Source organism: Lutjanus erythropterus, chromosome 19, assembly GCF_056507025.1.
Source record: "Lutjanus erythropterus isolate fLutEry1 chromosome 19, fLutEry1.hap2, whole genome shotgun sequence".
NCBI lineage: Eukaryota > Metazoa > Chordata > Actinopteri > Lutjaniformes > Lutjanidae > Lutjanus > Lutjanus erythropterus.
Window position 1 is genome coordinate 13,226,972 of NC_139335.1, and position 20,762 is coordinate 13,247,733.

General features: G+C 41.6%; 1 protein-coding gene across 1 annotated transcript; it reads left to right on the plus strand.

Annotated features, from left to right (window-relative positions):
- Positions 1-620: 620 nt before the first annotated feature.
- Positions 621-20,709, plus strand: cdc42ep4a (CDC42 effector protein (Rho GTPase binding) 4a). The gene is made up of 2 exons (XM_084744693.1): positions 621-872; positions 16,772-20,709. The coding sequence occupies exon 2, from the start codon at positions 16,920-16,922 to the stop codon at positions 17,967-17,969; it is 1,050 nt and encodes a 349-aa protein (XP_084600819.1). The 5' UTR covers positions 621-872; positions 16,772-16,919; the 3' UTR covers positions 17,970-20,709.
- The last annotated feature ends 53 nt before the right edge of the window (positions 20,710-20,762 follow it).

Here is a 20,762-nt window from a genome sequence, read left to right on the forward strand (position 1 = left end):
AGAATCCATTGTTGAAGAAAGGGTTCATACGGGTTCTTTGTCAGACAAAGGCTGCAGATATTGCTTGAAGAGGGTTTTGTGTGCCATAATGTTGGCTGTCAGTAAAACCCCCTGGTATGTTTTAGATAAAACCTTTTGAACATAAATGGACCTCTTTGTATTTGAAATTCACCCACATAATCTGTGATTGTGTAGTAGATGTCCAAGTGAGTTTTATTTGTGGTGCCATGTATTAAAGTTTGAGAGATGGCATGAACACACTGGGTGAGTGATGCTCAAACAAAAGATGCAGATCTCTCCTATTACCTTGACTGGTAACAAAGATTGGTTTATAGCAAATTATTATATATATGGTTTCATTTTTTTAAGTCTTTCTATATATGTTAGACAGAAACATCTGGAAACATCATGAAGTGGTGGTAATTTTAATAATGATTTATTTCCCTATTTTATATTATGTCTTGATGACACAGACACCTCCTTTTAGAGAAAAGGAAATGAGCGAGCCTGTGTGTAAGTGTGTGTGAGTGTGTGAGTGTGTGTGTGAGTGGCCCCATGCTGGCAGCCTGTGTCTTTAAGGAGCCATGTAAAGAGGGCGTGTTCAAACGCACTACCGACCGAGGCAGGAGGCATTGTAGTGAGTTATTGCGCCTCAGAGCAGCAGCCCCGCTTCTGAGGATGCGGTGACAGCAACAGAAACATATATTTATATGAGAAAAGAGAGGCCCTTGTGTCCGACAGAGTTATTTGGATTTCCGAGAGTCGAGCAGAGCGTCCGGCGTCTCCTTTCGTTTGATGAACGCAGCCCCCATTGTCAACCTGCTGGGGGCCTAAAAGTGAAGCAGCACCCGGCTTTATGAATGGGATGCTCGGTAAGTGCGTGCGCCTCATTGTTCGTACTTGCACTTCACCTTGACCACATATAAGAAATATGTTTGCTTTTGTTCACACGGCTCAGATGTGTGTTTAACAGAGCGGCTTTATTCAGCGCGTCAGGAGAGCGCACTGTGCGTCAGGCAGCTGACTCCTCTGTGGTCAGATACTTATTGTTCTCCTGCCATTGACCCACCCAGAATCACAGCTTTATTGTTCTGTGATCGAGCCGCCACACAGTGAGAAATACAACAGAGGACTGAGTGCTGTCAAATTGACTCTGAGAGAGAGGCACTATTTTCTCTGTGGAGGTATATCGAGAGAATCGAGCTTATTTCTCTGGAGCCATTCAGCAGCAATATGAATGTCTTCATAATATTAGCTTATTTGGGGATGCTTTCAAGCTACAATTGATGGATTGATTTCTTTTTGGACATACCACGTTTTACTAAATTGAAACTCTCACTAGCCTCAAATGGAGACCAGATAAGCTTCAGATTGTCCATAATAAGGCCAAACGTGTGAGAGGACATTTTGATTTGTAGTCACCTACATATGGAATGATCTTGTTCAAATGCATGTTTCTCTGAAACAAAGGTTTTCAAAGTAGGAGACAGACCTCCACAGTTAGGGGCTCCAAACAGTTTGAAGAGGAAGTGAATGAAAGTAAAAAAAAACCAAAACATTAATTATTACATTAGTTATAAAAAAGAGATCACATAATGTAGAGCAGCCTAAATGTGTGTGATTTGGTTAAAGAGACAGTTCAGAGGTATAATATGGGGGAACTATTTTCCCACTTTCCCTTTTTGCTTTGTGGTCCAATAACTTGGTACCCAGCAGAACCTCGATTAAATTTCTCATTTCCTGTACTTAGATATGCTATGTACTAGGCTCTTAGTTCAAATATGTTGCTGCAGGATCTGTAAAAGCAATATGTACATAGTCACATCTTTAGCAAATGTTACTAGCTAGCTAAGGACTGACACAGATTAGCTAGCTAGTGATCTGTTAAAATTAGCTGTCAGATGTAACTGAGGTTGTCAAAAGTATTGATACTTAAGATAATAATTTATGTTGCTTTACAGGTCCCCTACCAACATCTTTGTTTTTCTTTTCAACATGGACAAACCTGGCACATAAGTGCAAGAAATTGGACAGGAGAACTTTGGAAGGGTTCAATGGCTGAGTGTCTATGGGATAAGTAACATAAACAAGATCCCATTGATGTCCAGAAAAAAAAAAACTGTTTTGAAACATTATTCAGGGGTGGAATGTCTTTTCTTATAGAGAATCTTCGGTTGACACACATTGAGTTTTGCGTGCTCAGATGGCTGAAAAAAAAAGTCACATATTGCACACTTTGTGCCCCAACACGCTGTGCACACCTGTCCTGTTTATCCAGTTCATTACCCACGTACCCCAGAGCCTGTCCACTTGGCAGTCCTGTTTGGTAGTGATCTCACGGTGGCATCTGATGGAGCTCATTGACTGGGATAACACTAAGGCCTCAGGTCTGCAGGTCATCACTCCATCACCGCTGTGCTGATAAGAACTCCTCAGCTATTGTTTGAGGAGATATTGCCAGCAGACTGTTCTCTTTGTGAGGCAAATTGAGTGACTTTCTTTTGTTTTTGCAGGTTTAAATTTGACATTTGACCCATTTAATCTAAAACACTCAGAGGCCTTTTTTTTTTAGGTGTCAGCGTGTCTTCCCTGGTTGCTGTGATGGATTTAAGTTGACGACCCAGCAAACAAGCAAACCTCATTGCCAAGATTTATGTGTCATAGGCTTAGACTGTTTACTTTTCCCCTGAAAAGTGCCTCTAAAACATTTCTAACCAGCCTGCACAGGTTCTGTTTCTTAAATTACAAAGCATCTAATTGCCTGCAGGAGACATGTGTTTAGTGCCTGAAGGTGAAAGTTATCCTTCCTCCGTGTGGTGTTGGACACTGTGCCAAGCACTCTGTTGTTGGGCACAGCGCAGTGTAGACAGCGCTTGCTGGCTCGTAGCCCAGGAAACACAACCTGCTCAGAATTTAGTTTACAAAAGTGAGTGAGTTTGTGCGCCTCACTTTCATTTTAGGTATAATCAGCATCTCACTGTGGTGGTGGTGCTGAAGTGCAATTTTTAGTGGTGTTATTTGTGGCCGGTGAGTGTAAAGTCCTGCATCCATGTTTGAACATGTCTGCAGTTTGCTTGCACATTTGAGGCAATGTGTGCGTCCCGTCCAGCCCCTTCACAATCCAGGAAATACCAATATAAACTGTTTTTTTTTTCCTGGAATGCCTCTGAGGATGGCGATAGTGAACTGTCGGATTATTATAGAGGACATGACAGGTCTTTAGCATAAGTAACATGTTTGGCTGTGGTCATTGCTCTAGCTAAGTGGAAAATGGACTTGTTGTTGACAGCTTTCTTTCTCACAGTAAACAATTCATGGATGTCATTTGCTAGTTTGACTTGTAACAGAAGGGAACAGTTCATTACTGCACTGCCACCTACCTTTTTTATGACCTTGTTGTCCCAACATGAAATTCTAAGGGCGTCTCATGTGTCAGTGTGTGAATGCTGTGTTTGTTCCTGTGTCTTTTGTTTGGTGCCATTGTTTTCTGGTCTAATCCAGCATGGGGCATTGTGACCTGGTAGGCTGGGGTTGGTGCTGTGAGCCGGCTGGGGAAACATTTATTCTTTTCTGCCATCCTGTTCCCTTGTCACTGGTCGTAAATATCGGATGGAGACACACAAAATATTCTGCTTTTTGCCCTCGTTTGAAAAAAGACAAAGAACATCCCACTAATATTCCCATTTACATGCAGCCTCCATACTCCAATTATTGGAAAGTGGAACAGCTGGAGCCACTTGTGCTATTTTACTTCTTTACATCAAAACAGTATTTATTTCAAAGTTCTCCACTGGTGGCAGACTTGCTCAGCCATGCAAACACTGCAGGCTCGCTCTATCAGTCGGTTAACCACCTTCTTGAAAAGGGCTGGCATTGCAATCGTTTCTAAGAGCTGTACATAGGCAACTGGACTGGCCTGACTGAGAATCTTCATGGACACTTTGTGATTTTGTGTAAACTCAAAACGTCTGTTGATAACTAAGTCTTTCATAATGTTTAAAAGTAGGTCTGTTTCTTCTTCTGACTAGAAATGTGGGCTTTTCTTTTGTGCATGTGTCTTGCAAACTGCAATAAGACCCCCACTAAAGATGGATTCTGAAAGCGCTGTTTTCAGTATATCCCACATATCTTTGAAATGCTACATTCAGAATTAGAGGTGGGGGTAAAATTGATTCTTAGGTGCACCAAGATTCTCTCTTGAAGATTCTGAATCGATGCAGAAAAGTCAATAGTTGGAAATTTAAAACCCAGTCCTCAACATTGCGATCGCCTGTGACAGTTTTGTTTGACTGGGCTGTATGTTTGTTGGGCTGTATTGAACCAAATGGACGGTGAAATGTGATGGACGTAAACATTTCCATCATGTTAAGGCTAATTGTGGATCATTGCAAATATGCCAACATAGTGAGCAGTCACACAGCGAGAAAGGCTGAATCATGCATAGAAATCAAAATGTGATGCATGCAAAGATTTGTGGCAGTGGTTCATTTTGTGTTGTGTTTAAACCTCCAACCACCAGCATTGTTATTTATATTCACTGTTCTAATAGCATAAAAAAAAAACTTTTTTTACACTTTCTAAATATTGTATTGTAACCTCTGTATCATGACACATATTGTATTGCTAGATTCTTGCCACTATACAACCCTAATTTCTACCTTTATTTGGAATGTGGTCTAATATGCTGTTCACATCTGTAACAAACTCAGAGTATTGTCATATCCTGAATGATACTGAAAATTTAACGTGCATGTAAGCCTGGTTGATGACGAGGGTTTATCATTTAAGTTTGTCATCATATTTTCAACTGCACAAATGATGATCATGATAACTGTGCAGAAGACAATGGTGGTTTTGGACAGTAAGTCAATTTCTTGGCTCAGTTTGAGCCCTTCTTTGTTCTTTAAAGTGATATTAATCCATTTGAATGTTAAATTCTGAAAGAGAACCAATGCACAGTGCGCTACTACCCACTTAAGAGTGAGCTGCCACACACAACTCGAGTGGTTTCCTCTATTTTCCAAAAACATAAAGTCTTTGACAAAAAGAGCCATCCATGGTTTGATAGCTGCTTCTTTGGCTTCCCTCCAGCCTGTGCATTTTGTTGCTTTTCTGCTGTTCTGACCCTGTAATTATGGCACTGATTCTCACACTTTAAAGCGAGATTCTCTGGATCCCATAATTTCCCTGCATTCTTTCCACTGAGGAGCAGCACGGCTTTCATTTTGGAGGGTTTTCAAAATGTAACCTCACTCGCCTGCTGCAGCTCTGTAGAGATACCTGGCCGGCCTGTCCTGGGCGACAACACGGACACCCGGGCCTGAGGCCGGAGCTGTCATCAGCGGTGACTCGGAACATCCGGCTGTGTTCGGCTTCTACAATAATTAAATGTCATTGAACCGGAGGCGCCCTGTGTCCTGATACATATTTCATTTAGGCCTGTTGTTGAACACAGTCCCAGTGTCGGCCTGCAGCCCTGTAGGTTATTAAAACTGTGTGTTGATGGAGATATGAGCTGTGTTTGTTTGCTTAGCCCATCAGTAATACAGTATGATGGAGGACAGCCTTGTTTACATTATGAGTGGCCAGGAAGGGCAGGCTGAGCAGATTTCCGGAGAGATGGGAGGTTTTACCGCCTTATTTTCTCCCTGCCCTTCCTGTGTGGACGTACCCCTCAACACGCCGCCACATTTCACTCCGTGAAAACGCTTCCATCATTTGCGGCTACGCCTGCGTAATCGGTGCTTTTGTGAAGTGGAGGGTTAATTGCAGAGGTTATATTGTGGTATTCTGTGCGAGTATGCAGTTGAAGCGTGCTCAGACATTTCTGAGGAGACGGGGGGCAGTTATGGATGACCCCGAGCTGGTCGCTGACCCCGCAGGTCCAGCTGGATGAGAATGAAAAAGCCAGGAAGGTTTGAGCCATGTCTCATTACCGAAAAACATAATGTTAAGTGGTTATTTTGGCATGCTCTTGTGTTGATATCGCCAACGTCAAACGGCTTTCTGCTCAGTCTCTCTGATTAGGTTGAGACTCTCTAAATGCTGGAGCGGTGCCTTTTTCTGTCCTCATCTATGGAGCTTCATCTTAGATTTTGGATATCACTATACTGTTATATGGCATATGTGTAGTCTTTTCCTGGTTTTAAAGGCTGCGTTCTTCAGGCTGCAATTTTAATTGTAAATCAATCTGTCGATCATTTTTTTGACTGATAGATTAGTTGTTGTTTAAACTAGCATTGATGATGCTAATGTTAGTTTAAGTATGTCGATGGTATGGCTCTGGTTGCAGGAAGGGGATACTGAGGGGGAGATTCTGACTTTTAACGATGTGTTCAGAACAGGTGTGTAAAAAGCTCTTTAGAAATAAATTTCAGGAAGACAAAAGAGCCTATAATACAAGCCAGCAAAGGTTCAATGCAGCCAATAATGATTAGCCTAATGGGCAAATGGCTGAGATGGTCAGTGAGCACATGCATCGACAGCAGTCTTGCTTTAAAGGAAAACACTGACCACATCTTTAAGAAATGTTCGCAGTGTCTCCACTCGCTAGACAAGCTGAATCATTCTGAAGGGAGCCAAAATATCCTGGAAATAATGTGCCCAGTAGAGAGACTCTCAACTTCAGCTGAATCTGAAAAGCAGCTACGCAGTATGTTTGATGAGCTCTTAAAAAGAAAAGCTGACATAATTGCAAAAGCCTCCTTTCATTCATTGTACAGAGAATTTGAACTTTTACCCCCCAGGGAGATGTTATAGATTAACAAATAGAAATATCTACAAGTAATCCTTTGTCCCAAGTGCTGTCAAGGTAAAAAAGATCTTAATCGGTGTGACACAAAGCCCAAGGTGACGTCCTCAAGTGTCTTGTTTTGTACAGAATTAGATGATGTTCAGTTTATTATCATAGTGGAGAAAAATAACTGGTAAATATTCACTCTGAGTAGCTAAAATCAGAGAATTTGAACAGTTATTCATTAAAAATGAACCCAAAGAACCTATATAACGTGATGAAACTTATTTACTCTCCTAATATCAAGAAATATATGGTATATCACAGAATAGCCTAAAAATATTGATTATTTATAGGCCATATCAACCAGCCCGACTCTCAACCACCACCACTCTATATTTGTGTTTCATGCCCAGCACGCAGATGGCACCGATGTTGAGGCATGCTGCTGGCAGTTTCGGTGACATGTTTGTATCTTCAGCACAGATCAGACATGCTAGCACAGAAACGAAACAGATAATATTGTGAGTATATATAACAAGGCTTTGTAAGTCCATGAAAACTGTTTGTCAGTCTCGAGTAAGCCACAGAGGAACACTCTCCATTCTCGAATGTGTCGAAGTGGAGTGCGGCATTCTTGCCCGCCATCCGCTGTTTGCTTCTGTAATAAAAACTGTCAGTTTCAAAGTGAGGGACACCGAGAAAGAGATGGAGTGTCTTGTCTGGAGGCTGTTTTGGCTGTAAATGCGAAAGAAACGAGACATCTCCTCTTGGGTAGCAGAGGTCAGCTGGTGCACGTCGAGCTGACTTGCTGCAGGCCTGTTCTCTGCCAGGAACCTTTTCATTGGCTGTCGGTGCTCTTTTGAAAACTATAGTCTCTCTGCTCTGGTCCTGGTCATCATCTGTCCCTCAAGTTTCCCCTCCTCCTCGCTAGCTTTTCTCATGTAACTAACGGGGCCTTTTCTAGTTGGCATATCGGTGACTACAGTGAGGTTTTAAAGTGTTTCTCCATCAATACAGCTACTGTGCCACACTGGTTATATAGAATTAACAGTCTGTTTAGTTGTGCAATCACCTCCCAGAGCACTCAGTGTTATTTTTAAACACTGCTGAGTTCTTGTGAGTTTGTCCAAGCTGCTTACCTCAAATATTCCACTCACTGATCTAAGGATAGCTACAGATTTAGAGCTCACTGATATGAATGCCAATTCAAAAACCTACAGGCACTTTTATGAGCAGGAAAGCTCTAACAATCTGCTGTGCTTTGATCCTTACCAACGCAGAGTGTCCTGCTGGGTGAGGTGTGACATTAGCATAACAGACTGCCTCACACCAGCGTGCCAGGTATGAGTGGCGACACTGATATGTGAGTTTTTTGGCACTGTGTGTCAGAGAAATACACACAGAAGGGCGTTTTATCTTTTTCTTTTTGCACTCAGAGGCACTATTCTTAGTAACGAGGTGTCTTATTCATCTCTTCATGATTAAGGACATTGAAAGTGTGATTTCCTAATTTGATTATGTGTCTAACCAGGGCTGCAACTATCAATTTATATTTGAGGGATTTTCACAAGTAATCGATTAGCTGTTTTGATGTTTCTGGGTGTCTTATTTTGTCTGATTTAACAGTCTAAACCTCCACAATTTTCAGTTTAAAATGATACAAAACCGAGAAAAGCAGAAAAAAAATTTAACAGCTTGAAAAAATACCTTTGACATTTCTACTACTGAATAGTAGTAGTAATAGTAGTAGTAGTAGTGGCCGATTTGAAGGTGAAACACCCTGGTACTCAAAAATGAGTAATGCAGTGCTGCAGGCTGCAGTGACGTTGAAACTACATGAGCTCAAGATGAGCAACATTATATATGTATGTATGTATATATAACAAGTGAGGATGAGTCCTTCACTGTAAGTTTATAACTGTCCATTGTCTGTTGATAAAAAGCTAGGCATGCTATCCTGAAAACAAGAACCCACTGCTGCAAATACACACTTTTGGATTTGGAGTTCAGTGACTGCCTGCCAGACCCTATTAACATATTGCTCAATATCAACTGAACATCTACTTCTAAAATCTTATAATTGATTCTTACGACTCATAAACATTCATCATTCAGCGAACAGTTCGGCATTGATTTTAGCTCCATGTAAAGTGAATAAACGTGGAACAGGCAGTGTGACCAAAGAAAAAACAGACATTCTGCACTGGAATAGAAATCTCAAAGGTTGGTTGTGTCTTCGCTCTGTAATAAAACAGCAGCTATGCTGCAACTTCTATAATATTTTGATCAATTGTGCAGCCCCAATATATATCAAAGTGTCATAAAACGGTCAGGGAAAAAAAAAACAGAAGCAAACATGCTCTCAGGCTGTGGTTTGTGTGAACAGAAGCTGGTCATCAAGTTTAACCAAAGTCTGTTACCATTTCCAGATTTTTCTCATTATTCCCTGCATTTCAGAGTAACATATTTCGGATTTGCCTTGGTCTTTAGACCGTAGAGGTTTTACACTTTGATCAAAATGAGCCCTTGGCTTTCTTGCTGTATTGGAAATGCATGGTGGAGAATGCCACGGAGAATGGGTGATGAGGCAGGAGGGAGTATCCAGAGATACTCTGTAGGTCAACGACTTGATCTGAGTCCACGGCATTGCAAGCAAATGGCATGCCGCTTCCAGGGGGCCAATTAAGCAACTGCTAAATCGGCTTTTATGTAAGTAGGAGGGCTTTATTTGTAAATTTTTATTAGAGCAGTGTGTTTCCTCATTGCTGCGTTTATCTCAAAGGGCAGCAGCAGCTTGATGTCTGTTGTTCCCTGTCTGTGTGATTGAGAGATAATGTGATTTCCACTGTTTGTCCTTCGGCTGCTCCTTCCTAAATGAGATACTCAGCCCCGCTAACTGAGTTGCATGGCAGATACCTATCTTCTAGAGGCCATTTGTCTGCTTAATTACTGGAACATGTGTGTGAGAGTGTGTGCGCGAGCCTATTACTGAACAACTGCCATACCTCTTGCACTTAAACATATGGGAATGAATGAGAGTTTTCACCGACAAATGGGATGTTTGCAAATGGTATGATCATTAGAGTGATTTCAGGGCAGTGTCGTTTGAAATGTCAATAGGAAACCGGTGATTTTAGTCTCCGTTTTGCTCACAGATTTCGTCCGCATGTGGCCTCCAACCCCCCTGCCCCCCCCCTCAATGTCATTTCACCCTCAGGTCATGCGGTTGCCCATCCAGGTCAGTGCCTTCAAATGAGGCAGACAGAAAGCCCCCCACCACCACCACCACCACTGCAGCAGCAGCCAGCCTCTCCCAGACAGTAGAATCCACACTGGATGAATTAAGCACAGAGAAGACGCATCAATACTCAATTAGGCAAATGGACCATTAGTCATGTTTGAATGTGTGTGTGCGTGTCTGTGAGTGATCTCTTCTGTATTAGTGTTGACTGGCCTCGTGTAAGAGAACAGACAAGCTGTTAAAAGTTACATTCATCTTAGGCAAGACAACAAACAAATACTGTTGTGTGTTGTCTTGCCTAAGACAGGACAACACACAAATACTGTTGTAAGACAAAAATTAGAGTGTTAATGCAGATCTTTTAAATGCAGCTAAACCCGCTAAAAGTAGGCCATTGACCCTCTTCCTGTTGCCAGTAGACGAGCTCGTCTGTTTTTTTCTGATGTGCACTCGAAAGCCAAGACTCAACTCATGTCTGTATAGGAGAACAGAGAGAAAGAGGTTTTTAAAAGTCTCTGTGGCCTGATGTCAATGTCCTCCTTCACCAGCTCTAGCTGACGTCACCTGGTACTGTCTGAGTGTGAGAGGCTGAGAGGACTCAAAATGGTATAAACAGGGATGAGACAGCACTTTGTGACAAAGTCTGTGACATCATTTTAAACATTTCTCAACACGTATCTCAGAAAAGCTTTTTATTAATTCTAGCGCCCCTTTCATTGTCATCATGTCTTATCTGTTTTATTCTTATGTTTTATTATTAATATTAATATTTTGTATTGTTTTTATTGCCTGATTGTTTTACTGCCCTCAGTTCTGAAATGTTTTAATCTTGGTCAACCATGTAAAACACTTAAATAATCAATTTACCTATTTTTGTCAAAACGGCATCATAGATTTAGATGTAAACTTAATTTCTCTCATACATTTGTAGTTGGTCCTCCCATGTTTGTTTGCTTACATTTTTGTGCATCAGGGCTTCCCTTTGTTTAATGTCACAATGCTATGAACTGTAGGTAAAGGGTTAGGGTTAGAAAGCATAAAAGATAGCATAAAAGGCTCAAAACCTCACGGACTTAGCAAATTGACAATTGGACAGCCGTAAGCCCTTGCAGACTTACTACGCATGTGCCCCAAAGTCTGTCAATCTGTGATGGTGGACATTGAGATTGGGCCTGTGTGTGTTCAGCTTTCAGTACTTTCGTAGCTTCTAACTGAATCTCTGTGGTTTGATGTTTAGTTTCTCTCCTGCATCGCTGTTTGTACTTTCAGGTATCTGTTGTACTTTCAGCTTTATAGCAGTTGTGTTACATTACTGCTGCTGAAAACCAACATTTCAGCAACATTTCCTGATTTTTCTGCTTCATAATAAAAGCTTTTAGATAGCAAAATGGGAAGACCTTTTATGTAATAGAATGTTTATCTACCATTCAGCCTCATGACTGAGGATGAGCTGTAATCAGTAAAGTCACACCTTAAAATGGGTGCAAGCTCCATTGTATGAAAAAGGAGCAAAAGAGTCACAAAAGTTACCAACAGGGGTGACAAACCATCATTTCCTTCACCAGAAAGAGGCTAAAATAATGTGACAACTTGGATAGCATGTTTCCATCGCTGCTGATTGGAGCTGGAGCCGATAAATACCCATGACTACTGCAGAGTCATTTGACCCGGGAATAACTGCCGACAGATGTTAGTGGGTTTTTGTCCAGTGTAAAAGGGGCTTTACGCACAAATTATCCAGGGGGTAATTTTTTTCTGATGCCTAACAGGATGTGACATAAATATGTAAATGAAGTCTTATGATGTGTCTTCTCTCTCTTATCTGAGCTGTAAGACCTCAAATGATTTTTGAGTCATAGCTCATTTGTTCACTTCCTCTTATGCAGCATTTCTCTACAGAGTTAGGAAATGACTGCAGCATTTCCTTTGAGACACCAAACTCTCCCAGGTGAATACACTCAGGTTATTGTCTAATTTAGTACTGCCTTTTTCACCCCTTTAGTTAAAAGAACCCTTTTATTTACTTCCTTTCCTATGTTATTTCTGTGCTTTTCCCTCAGAAGAATTGGGTGTGTATTTTGCTTCCCACAAAGTAGTGGCTATACCCATATGATATTTAAGCAGATTTAGACCCGTCCTTAGAGCCACGCTTGGTATTTATATCGATAATTGAGTTATGAGATCTATAAACAGAGCTAACATTACATTCCCATGACATAAATACATTTGGGGAAATGGGTTGGAATATCATTTACCCGAACAGATGTGAAGAGATGAGAAAAGGGAAGCAGCCACTGCTGTCGGTTTGGAAACGTTTATCACATGCATGCACTGCTGCATTTTACTCAGCAGTTGAGAAATGCCACATCAGGACCGGTCAGTCATTGTCAAAATCACACGTCATTCAAAGGGCTCAGGGTCTGTAGGTCAGTGTGAGTCTGTCAGGAGTGTGTGTTCATGTTTTTTAGAAGCTTGTAAATGGTTTTCGATTTTGCTGTCAAGATGAAACGATGCAGATGTGCTTCATTCGCTCTTCCCGTCTGTTTCTGTCCCACATTCTGTGTCTCCAGAGGGGCTCTACTGCCGCCAGACCCTGAGTGTTGTGAAAGTCTGTTTATAAAGTCAATCCCCCCACTGTGACCCCGTGGTTCCCACGCTAACTGCTGCCTTCTCAGGCCCTTTTCCACTTTTTTTCATTCACGTGTACACCCAAACGTGCATGTGCACACATTTGCACAAAGATACACAAAACTCTAAATAAAGCAGGGCTGTGAATCAGGTTTGATGTAACTGCTGAAGGCCTCTCCTGCTGCTGCTGCTGCAGCTTCTGGATCTGTTTTAGATTCAGCAGATGAAGAAGCCATGTCCTGGCAGTGGGCACCATTGAGCTTTTCAGATTGATCCTGGCCTGGGGGTGGTGAGTCGGAGGAGTGGGAGGCGGGCTTTCACCATCTCCCCTTGTTTCATCTGCTGGTTGTTTTTTCTCGTCTGTTTATGCCACCCAGAAGCAACGACTCGGAAAAAAACTTTGCTTTTTGGCTAAGTGTGAATTATTTCCCCCTCATTATTTCCCCAAAAAACAAATCAGAACATTCAGCTTCAATAATAAATATGTCTGTGAAAAAAAGCTGCATTGTTAGTGTGTTTTGGCACAAGAATATTTGGAGTTCATGGGAAGTTTTCACATGATGTCTAAGCCTCAGTCAGAAATGCTGCAGTCAGACATGTATTCCTTTCTCTTGATAACAATTAGAGTTTAAACTAATGATAGATTTCATTAATCTGTCAATCATTTTCTCGATTAACCGATTAATTGTTTGGTCCATATAATTTTATCTTAGTAAAATGACTCCAAATGATTATTTGATTATCAAAACAGTTGGTGATTTATTTAGTAGTTAGCAGCTAATCAAATAATCAAGTAATTGACTGATGTGTCATTTCAAATACAAATATCACTATATTCTTGTCCACAGTATCAGTGGACCGATATATGTGCCCAAAATTGGCCTGTCACAGCTATATCATCTATATCAGTATTGGCATATATGTTGTCCAATATGTATTTATATATGAAAAGCTTTATAAGCAGAATTTTATGTATATTTGATTATTTTCTTTTCAATTCAACAATTAATCAAGTATTAAATTAATCAACCAAAATTTTGATCATCCATATATCATTTTCAGTTGGTTTGTTTTTTTGTTTTTTTTTTAACAGAAAATGTCAAAATTCTCTGTTTCTGCTTCTTAAATGTGAATATTTTCTGGTTTCTTTAGTCCTTTATGATTGTAAACTATATACCAAAATAAGACATTTGAGGACATCATCTTGGTCTTTGGCAAACCGTGATCAACACTTTTTTCATCATTAATTCATGTTTTAGGCACCAAACAACTAATTTTGAAAACAATCGTCAGATTAATCAGTGATGAAAACAATCGTTAGTTGCTGTCCTAATTTCCATATATTTGGGGCTGGCTATTGTTTTAACACAATTTAAGTTACATTGTGGTACAGATCTTTAGTTCAGCTCCTTTTTCCAAACTCAAAGCAACAACACCAACAAAAAAAACACAACATGGAGATTTACTTCTAAGGTATCAAAATTTAGTATCGAACAACAATGCATTTTATGACACTCAGTGGTATCGAAGCAATTTCTGTCTGAACCATAAAAGTGTTGATGTCTGGTACCCAGACGTTCATATATTTTTCTCTGTTTGTTTTTTATCTCTAGTTATTTATAGTTATTAAGAATACCATTGAAAGGTTACTGTTCCAGTGACCTGATGCCATTTTGGACAGTAAAGTTTATTGTTAAACTATAAAATATGCTGCATCCTTCACATCTTTCTGACAAGGGTTTGATGACCAGATTTAAAGGAGCATTGCAAAACTCTGTTCCTATAAATATTTTATATACTGTAAATTATTTATTGGACTTTTTTACTCCCCAATATCAGTAATGACATCATCCTCAAAGACCCAGTATCGGTCGCACCCTAATAAAAACACACACAACATGGATGAGGTTATTGAGTAAAACCACAGCAGACTGTCTCAGATTAAAAGGCTGTATTGTCTGAGCTCTCGGTTGACACAGAAGGAGGCCATGTGTGCTGCACGCTCATATGAAGCCCGAAGCCTCCTGCAGCCCCAGACAGGAAACGCTGTTGTGTTGCTTGCGGGAGCATGTTTCCATGGAAACCGAAGCAGGTGAGGGCATTAACAGGAAGAGGAGTAGAGGCTCAGCTGGCAAAGACGGGGGTTGGAGACAGCAGAACGAGGTCAATGCACTAAAAAGGCTGTCACATTAAACAGCCAAAATCTCCCAACGGCACTTCTACCACTATGACTTAAATATCTTTTGAAGGCTTGCCTCTAAGAAATCCAAAGTCAAGGTTAAGTACGTCGCTGACTGTTTGAATGATCTTTCTGTGTTAGAGTGAGTAAACAAAGAGGCACTATGTGCAAGACGGCAAGGTAAGCATTTTCGTCTTTGAGCCGGCTTACATGTAACCATAGAGATTTTCCAGCCACAAGTCAGAGTTGCATGTGTTTTTTTTTAAGATCTGTCTGTAGAAACTGCTTGCACTTCACTCTGCAGACCACCTTGGCAGAGCTCCTTTTATGTGTGTTTTATATGTTGGGATGTGTCGCTAATGAGTGCAGCACCTGAGCTGCAGCAGCGCCGACTGTCTGGCAGACTGTGGTGAGGTTTCCTCTGTCTGTTTCAATAATGCAGAAACAAGTTTTCTATCAACTGTCAGTCACAAACCTCCGGGGGCTCAAACACTGTTGTCTAAGACGACGAAGAAGACGGCTAGGGAATATTGTATCTCGTTTCTCTGATCACAATTTCATATACATTTGTCAAAACAACACTTCTGCGACTGTTGAACAGCATACCCAATAGAGAGGGGTGTTATTATTCTCTGATGCTCGTATAATTGATTTTTTTCCGCGACTGGAATATTAGGTTTTGGCCAGACACTGTAGGCTGTGCAGTCAAAGTCGAGCTTCGCACCAGAAAATCCCTGGCAGCATTCAACTGTCCTTCTCCGATTCATGTCAGCCTGTGGTCGGTGTTTTGCTTTCAATTATAATGCAGTTTTAAAGCAGAATCCTGTGGTGTTCCCCATCTTTCTTCCCCCACCGTGCATTTTAGAGGTCATCTCACAGAGATGTTGGGAGAGCGCTGCTTATCATTATGGAGCTGCATAATTGATAGGTTCAGCTCTTAGTAATTAGTGGAACATCTGAAATTCCTAGAAATGTTTTTTTTTATTTACTTGGTGGGATTAAACAACCAAATGTGAATACTGTAAACACATGAATAGATGTCTACAGGTTACTCTCATCTGATTTATGTTTCTTTTTGACATCATTAAATGTGTTTGGCATTGAGAAGTTACAGAGCATGTTTTCTGTGTTAGGAAGTGGTTTCATGCCTCTTGCATTCAATCTTGACAGATGTATTTACTTAAACGAATAATTAGTGTGATTGTATGAGGTACATATCTATATAGTCAGTGTATTGATTACAATGTTCTGCAGCTACAGGTCTGCAAGCTCCAAACAACCAGGGTCGGCAACAGGACTATTTTAGCCACCTAAAAAAAAGAGTTTAATTGTGCACTATATTAAGACATTTTTTGCAGCTTTGTCTTGCTGTCAGACAGCAGAAAACCTCTGTTGTGCAAGTCAAATATCACTCTTCAGACCAGACTTCTTAAGGGAAAAACAGTAATTTTACCTCACAGAACATGGAGGTTGACAGGCTGCCACTGCCTCAATCTTTTAGTTTGTTTGTTACCGTGTGATTTAGGTGTTTTAAACAGTACAGATTAACTGAAGTTGCACAACAATACAAACACAAACTGATCACGGCAGTGGTAGACTGAGGTAAAAATTACTGATTTTTCTTAACAAGTCTGGTTGGTTTGCAATATTTGGCTTACACAATAGTGGTTTCCCATCAGCAAAGCCTGTCTGACAACAAGATAAAGTGGTGAAAATTTTCTAAATATAGCATACATACTATCCTGTCCACATTGCTTAGCTTTTGTGTTGGTACTCTTCTCTGCTTCTCCAAAGTGGGAGTGTGATGCCACGAGCTCCTGTACTTAATACAGGTGTGATACTGTATTAAGTACAGTAGCTTGTATCTCATACAAGCCTGAACTGTCCCTTTAAAATGTCTCTTTCATTTAAATAGAGGGATAAATCCATCAGGAAAGTTCAATTATAAATTCTGTGTAATTTATTCTATTCTATTTCTCTTTTTCAGGTTCCCAGGCTGACTGCAATTGAGAAGCGTCAATATTCATTCCAAGGTCTCTGACGAGGATTATATTCAGGATTTGGAAGCTCTTTTCGTAGCCTGCCTGCATCTTTCACTACCTCTTTGTGTGAAACAAAAAAGCTAATCAGCCACCATGCCAATCCTAAAACAACTAGTGTCTGGCTCCCAAACCAAGCGCCGCTCACGCATGGACCTGACCAGGGAGATGATTAGCGCCCCGCTGGGCGATTTCCGCCACACCATGCATGTTGGCCGCAGCGGTGATGCATTTGGAGACACCTCATTCCTCAGCTCCCGCTCAGGGGAACCTCCTCCGGAGACAACGTCCTACCCCAGCTCTCCCCGGCCTGGCCTCCTTCGCGCCTTCCGGAGCAGCAAACGCTCCCAGTCGGTGAACAGAGTGGACCAGCAAAGAGACAACACCCTGATCGTCCCTGGCGGCTCACCCACCTATGTGAAGAACGCCATGTCTCTGCCCTTCCTTAATGACGGAGACAGGGACAGCATGGTGGCAAAGAGTTTGTCCTCGAGTCCTTTGAAGCAAACTGAGGAGGTGGACGGGAGAGGTGCAGCTGCAGCTACTCACTTCCTGGAGCTGGAGGAGCGAAGCTTTGGCGAGCTGACTGAGCTTCCGGAGACGTCTCACCACTACGGGGGCGGCATGAAGCACGCTGAATCTGTGATGTCTTTCCACGTTGACCTGGGACCCTCCATGCTTGGCGAAATCCTGGGGGTGATGGAGAAAGAGGAAGACGACCTCGGCTACGAGGAGGGCAAGAGCAGCGAGGGTCGTGCCTCGCCGCCTCTCAGCACCCACGGCGAGGAAGAGGACAGTGTGGAAAGAGGAAAAGATGAGGATGCAGAGGAGCAGCTGGAGGCGGAGGAAGAAGCAGGAAATTTGCAGCAGCAGCAGGCCCCTATGTGTCCAGGCAGTTCTACTGATCTGGGGCCTGAGAGCGGAGGGCCATACACCCCGGAGTATACTCCCGAGACTCGGCCCAAACACCTGCAGCATCTGGACAGCTGCTCCATGTCCAGCTCTGGCTCTGCCGCCCTGGATGAGAAACCAAGCAGCCAAACCTACACAGGAGACACAGACAGCGCCACCTTCAGTGCCCCGCCAGAGGAGGAGAGCAACTTCTCCTCTTTCTTGGAGGATGAAGACGATGAGATCCGCGTATGAGATTCCAAAGAAAAAAGAAAAAAAATTAGGACAGATCTCGAAGAGGTTTATGTGAAAATGGCAAGTCCTTTGATGGTGTGGATTTGCACTTGAATGGAAATGAGTCACTGTTGTTGCGCTCTGTGGAAATGGAACTGTGAAGAAGACGGAGGACTCCTGCTTTGTACAGTAGGTCTGCGAGGAGAGAGTGAGCGCTCCTTTAGGACGAGCCCAAACTCCGACTGTCGGAGAGCCTTATCCTCCACTTTCTGTTTGCCTGTCAATTCCGTCTCTCCCTTTTGAACACTGAGGGGAACTGACATGGAAGAGCAGCCACTTTTTAAATATGGAACATTCCAGAAGTAAGCGGGGAGGACTGGTTAGAAAGAAACTTTTGTAGGAAAAACACTTTCCGTAACTAAAGCTCAGTTTTCTCTTTCTCTCTCCTCTCACTTGATGTGTCACATGTGCTTTTTTCATTTCGGTTCGCCTCTCTTCTTGTTGTGCTTCTCTCTTCCCCCCCCTTTGGCTGTGGGACATCAAGAGGCCTGAGCTGAAGGAGAGGCCTCTGTCACCACAGAATCACTGCAAGGTATCTTGTCACAATAATGGGGGGCTGTGTTTGGCACTGGAGTGTGAAGCCCTGCTTTGAGCCTCTTTCATCTGAAACTATTATCGTAAAGTGCCATAGATCTGTCAGAGGTTTCTCCCCTTATGCAACTCAGGGTCCTTGTGACGCTGCTGCTCAAAGGCTACCATTTCCTGCTGTGAAGTCGGACCACGAAGCCCAAAACCAAAATTCTCCTCTGTTTTGAATTCACTGTGAGCGCAACACGGGGCCTAGCCTCGGTGTAAAACAATTGAGAAAAGCGTTGTTGTAAACCTAATGGAGGTGCCTGGGCCTGCTTTGACTATAAAAGCTGGTGTTACTACAGGAAGCCAGTGGTGTGATGAGTGGTGTGTGTGTGTGTGGCACACTGGCAAGGGACTGTACACTGTGTGTGTTGTCTCTTTTCCAATTATCAGATTCTTTTTTTGGTCGCACTTTATTTGACAGTGCACTAATAAGACATAACAAGCTGTATCAAGTTAGACAAATACTAGAAATATGTTCTTTGACCCCTGTTAGACCTTCTTAGACAGTAATTAGGCACACATTACAACAGAAGTGCACTGTACACTAAGTGAAATCACATCTGCTATTGGAGGCAAACCTTCTTTGGTGGGTTTCCTACAGTTGGCAGAGTAGTCGAGACCGATGCCTGCTTCTTTGATCATATCACATTATCTGCCTACAGTATTACAATAAGCCTGTGCTGTCACCCATAGACAAAATAGTCCTCTACCTTTGTGATTTTGGTCTTTACTTGTTAGATCTGGTTCACATATTGATTTTAAATAGCAAATATGGGATTTCACTTTAGTTTACAGTACAGTTCTGCCTCAAATGACCCTCTAATAAAGTCCACTAAGGGTCTAACAGTTGGAAATAATACCCTTCAGTTTACAGTACAATTCTGTTGTAATCTAAGAAAGTTTAATATTGGGAAACAATTCATTTAAGTTTACAGTACAGTCCTGGAAAATGTGTCCCAAACCGCCCTTTAAGAAAGTCTAATAAAGGGTCTAATACTGTCTAATAACAAACATATTAATTCTTTAATGTAATTCTGTTTTTGCTAATTTGATACAAAGTAAGGCTTGTTACATCTTATTAGTGTACTGTAAAAATAAAGTGTGTCACCTTGAAGCATTGAAAATTGATTTTTACAGATTTCCTTGAACTGACGTGAACTGGCTTTCCGCCTTTAACTCATCTATCATTTGAAGTTGAAACTGAAAAGAGTTTGATAACCACTTCCTTCCTCGTTTTCATACGCGCGAGCAGCTGCAGTGGTGCAACCGAAGCGTGTAAAAGATGTTGATGCTCATTAGTTCAGGGGCTGCCTTAATGTACAAAACGGTTTCCATCCACTACTACTCATGAGCAGGGCTTTAGGGTGTGTTGGGAAAAATCAGTGCACCAACAGGCACAATTAAACCAGACACTACTAGTATTTGGTGTTTAATACCTGTTGCTGTTGTTTTTTATCTTTGATGAAAAAAACTGTTTGATAGTTCGTGTTATGTCTGTTTGACGAGTGGATGAAAAAGGAGGAGACACAGCCAGCAATAGATGCAAGAGCATTAAGAAAAGATTGCTATTTTTATGCAAGCTGCATAGTCATTGCAGCTTCACTGTATCTCTTGCATCATTAACAGCCGTGGCCAGAAGTGTTGAGGCTCAGTCGCGCTGATTGATTTCAGTGCCTTAACTGAAACTGACAGAGGTGCCAAATCATAATTTTCTAGCCAAAAATAATTTCAGTTGTGAAGTTCACTTTTGGGAGAGCTTGTCAAATCTGTCTCTCACTTCTTTCCCTGTGTGGGTAATCGCTGTTGAATTTAAGTGCAGGCTGAGTTTCAGCTCCTAGGTTAAAAAAATAAAAATAATCTTCTAAGGTGTGATATCATGCAGGAAAAAAGAATTTGCATAACTGGATATTTATATTTCCAATCACTGAAACACTACATGATATATTCAGGTAATTTCTATGCTTAACAATTGCGTATGAATGGGAAGCTGACTGTGTTGCCCTTCCTGTATAATGTTGTATATTATGCCTTACTGTTGTCTTCTTTACTGTATATTTACAGGCTTTTTTCTGTATTATCCAAAATAACCTATATTTTTCAATAAAAGAACTCCTCAACATCTTTACTGCCGCATGTTTTATTGCCCGTTTGTCTCCGCGTGTCATAAGATAATGCTGC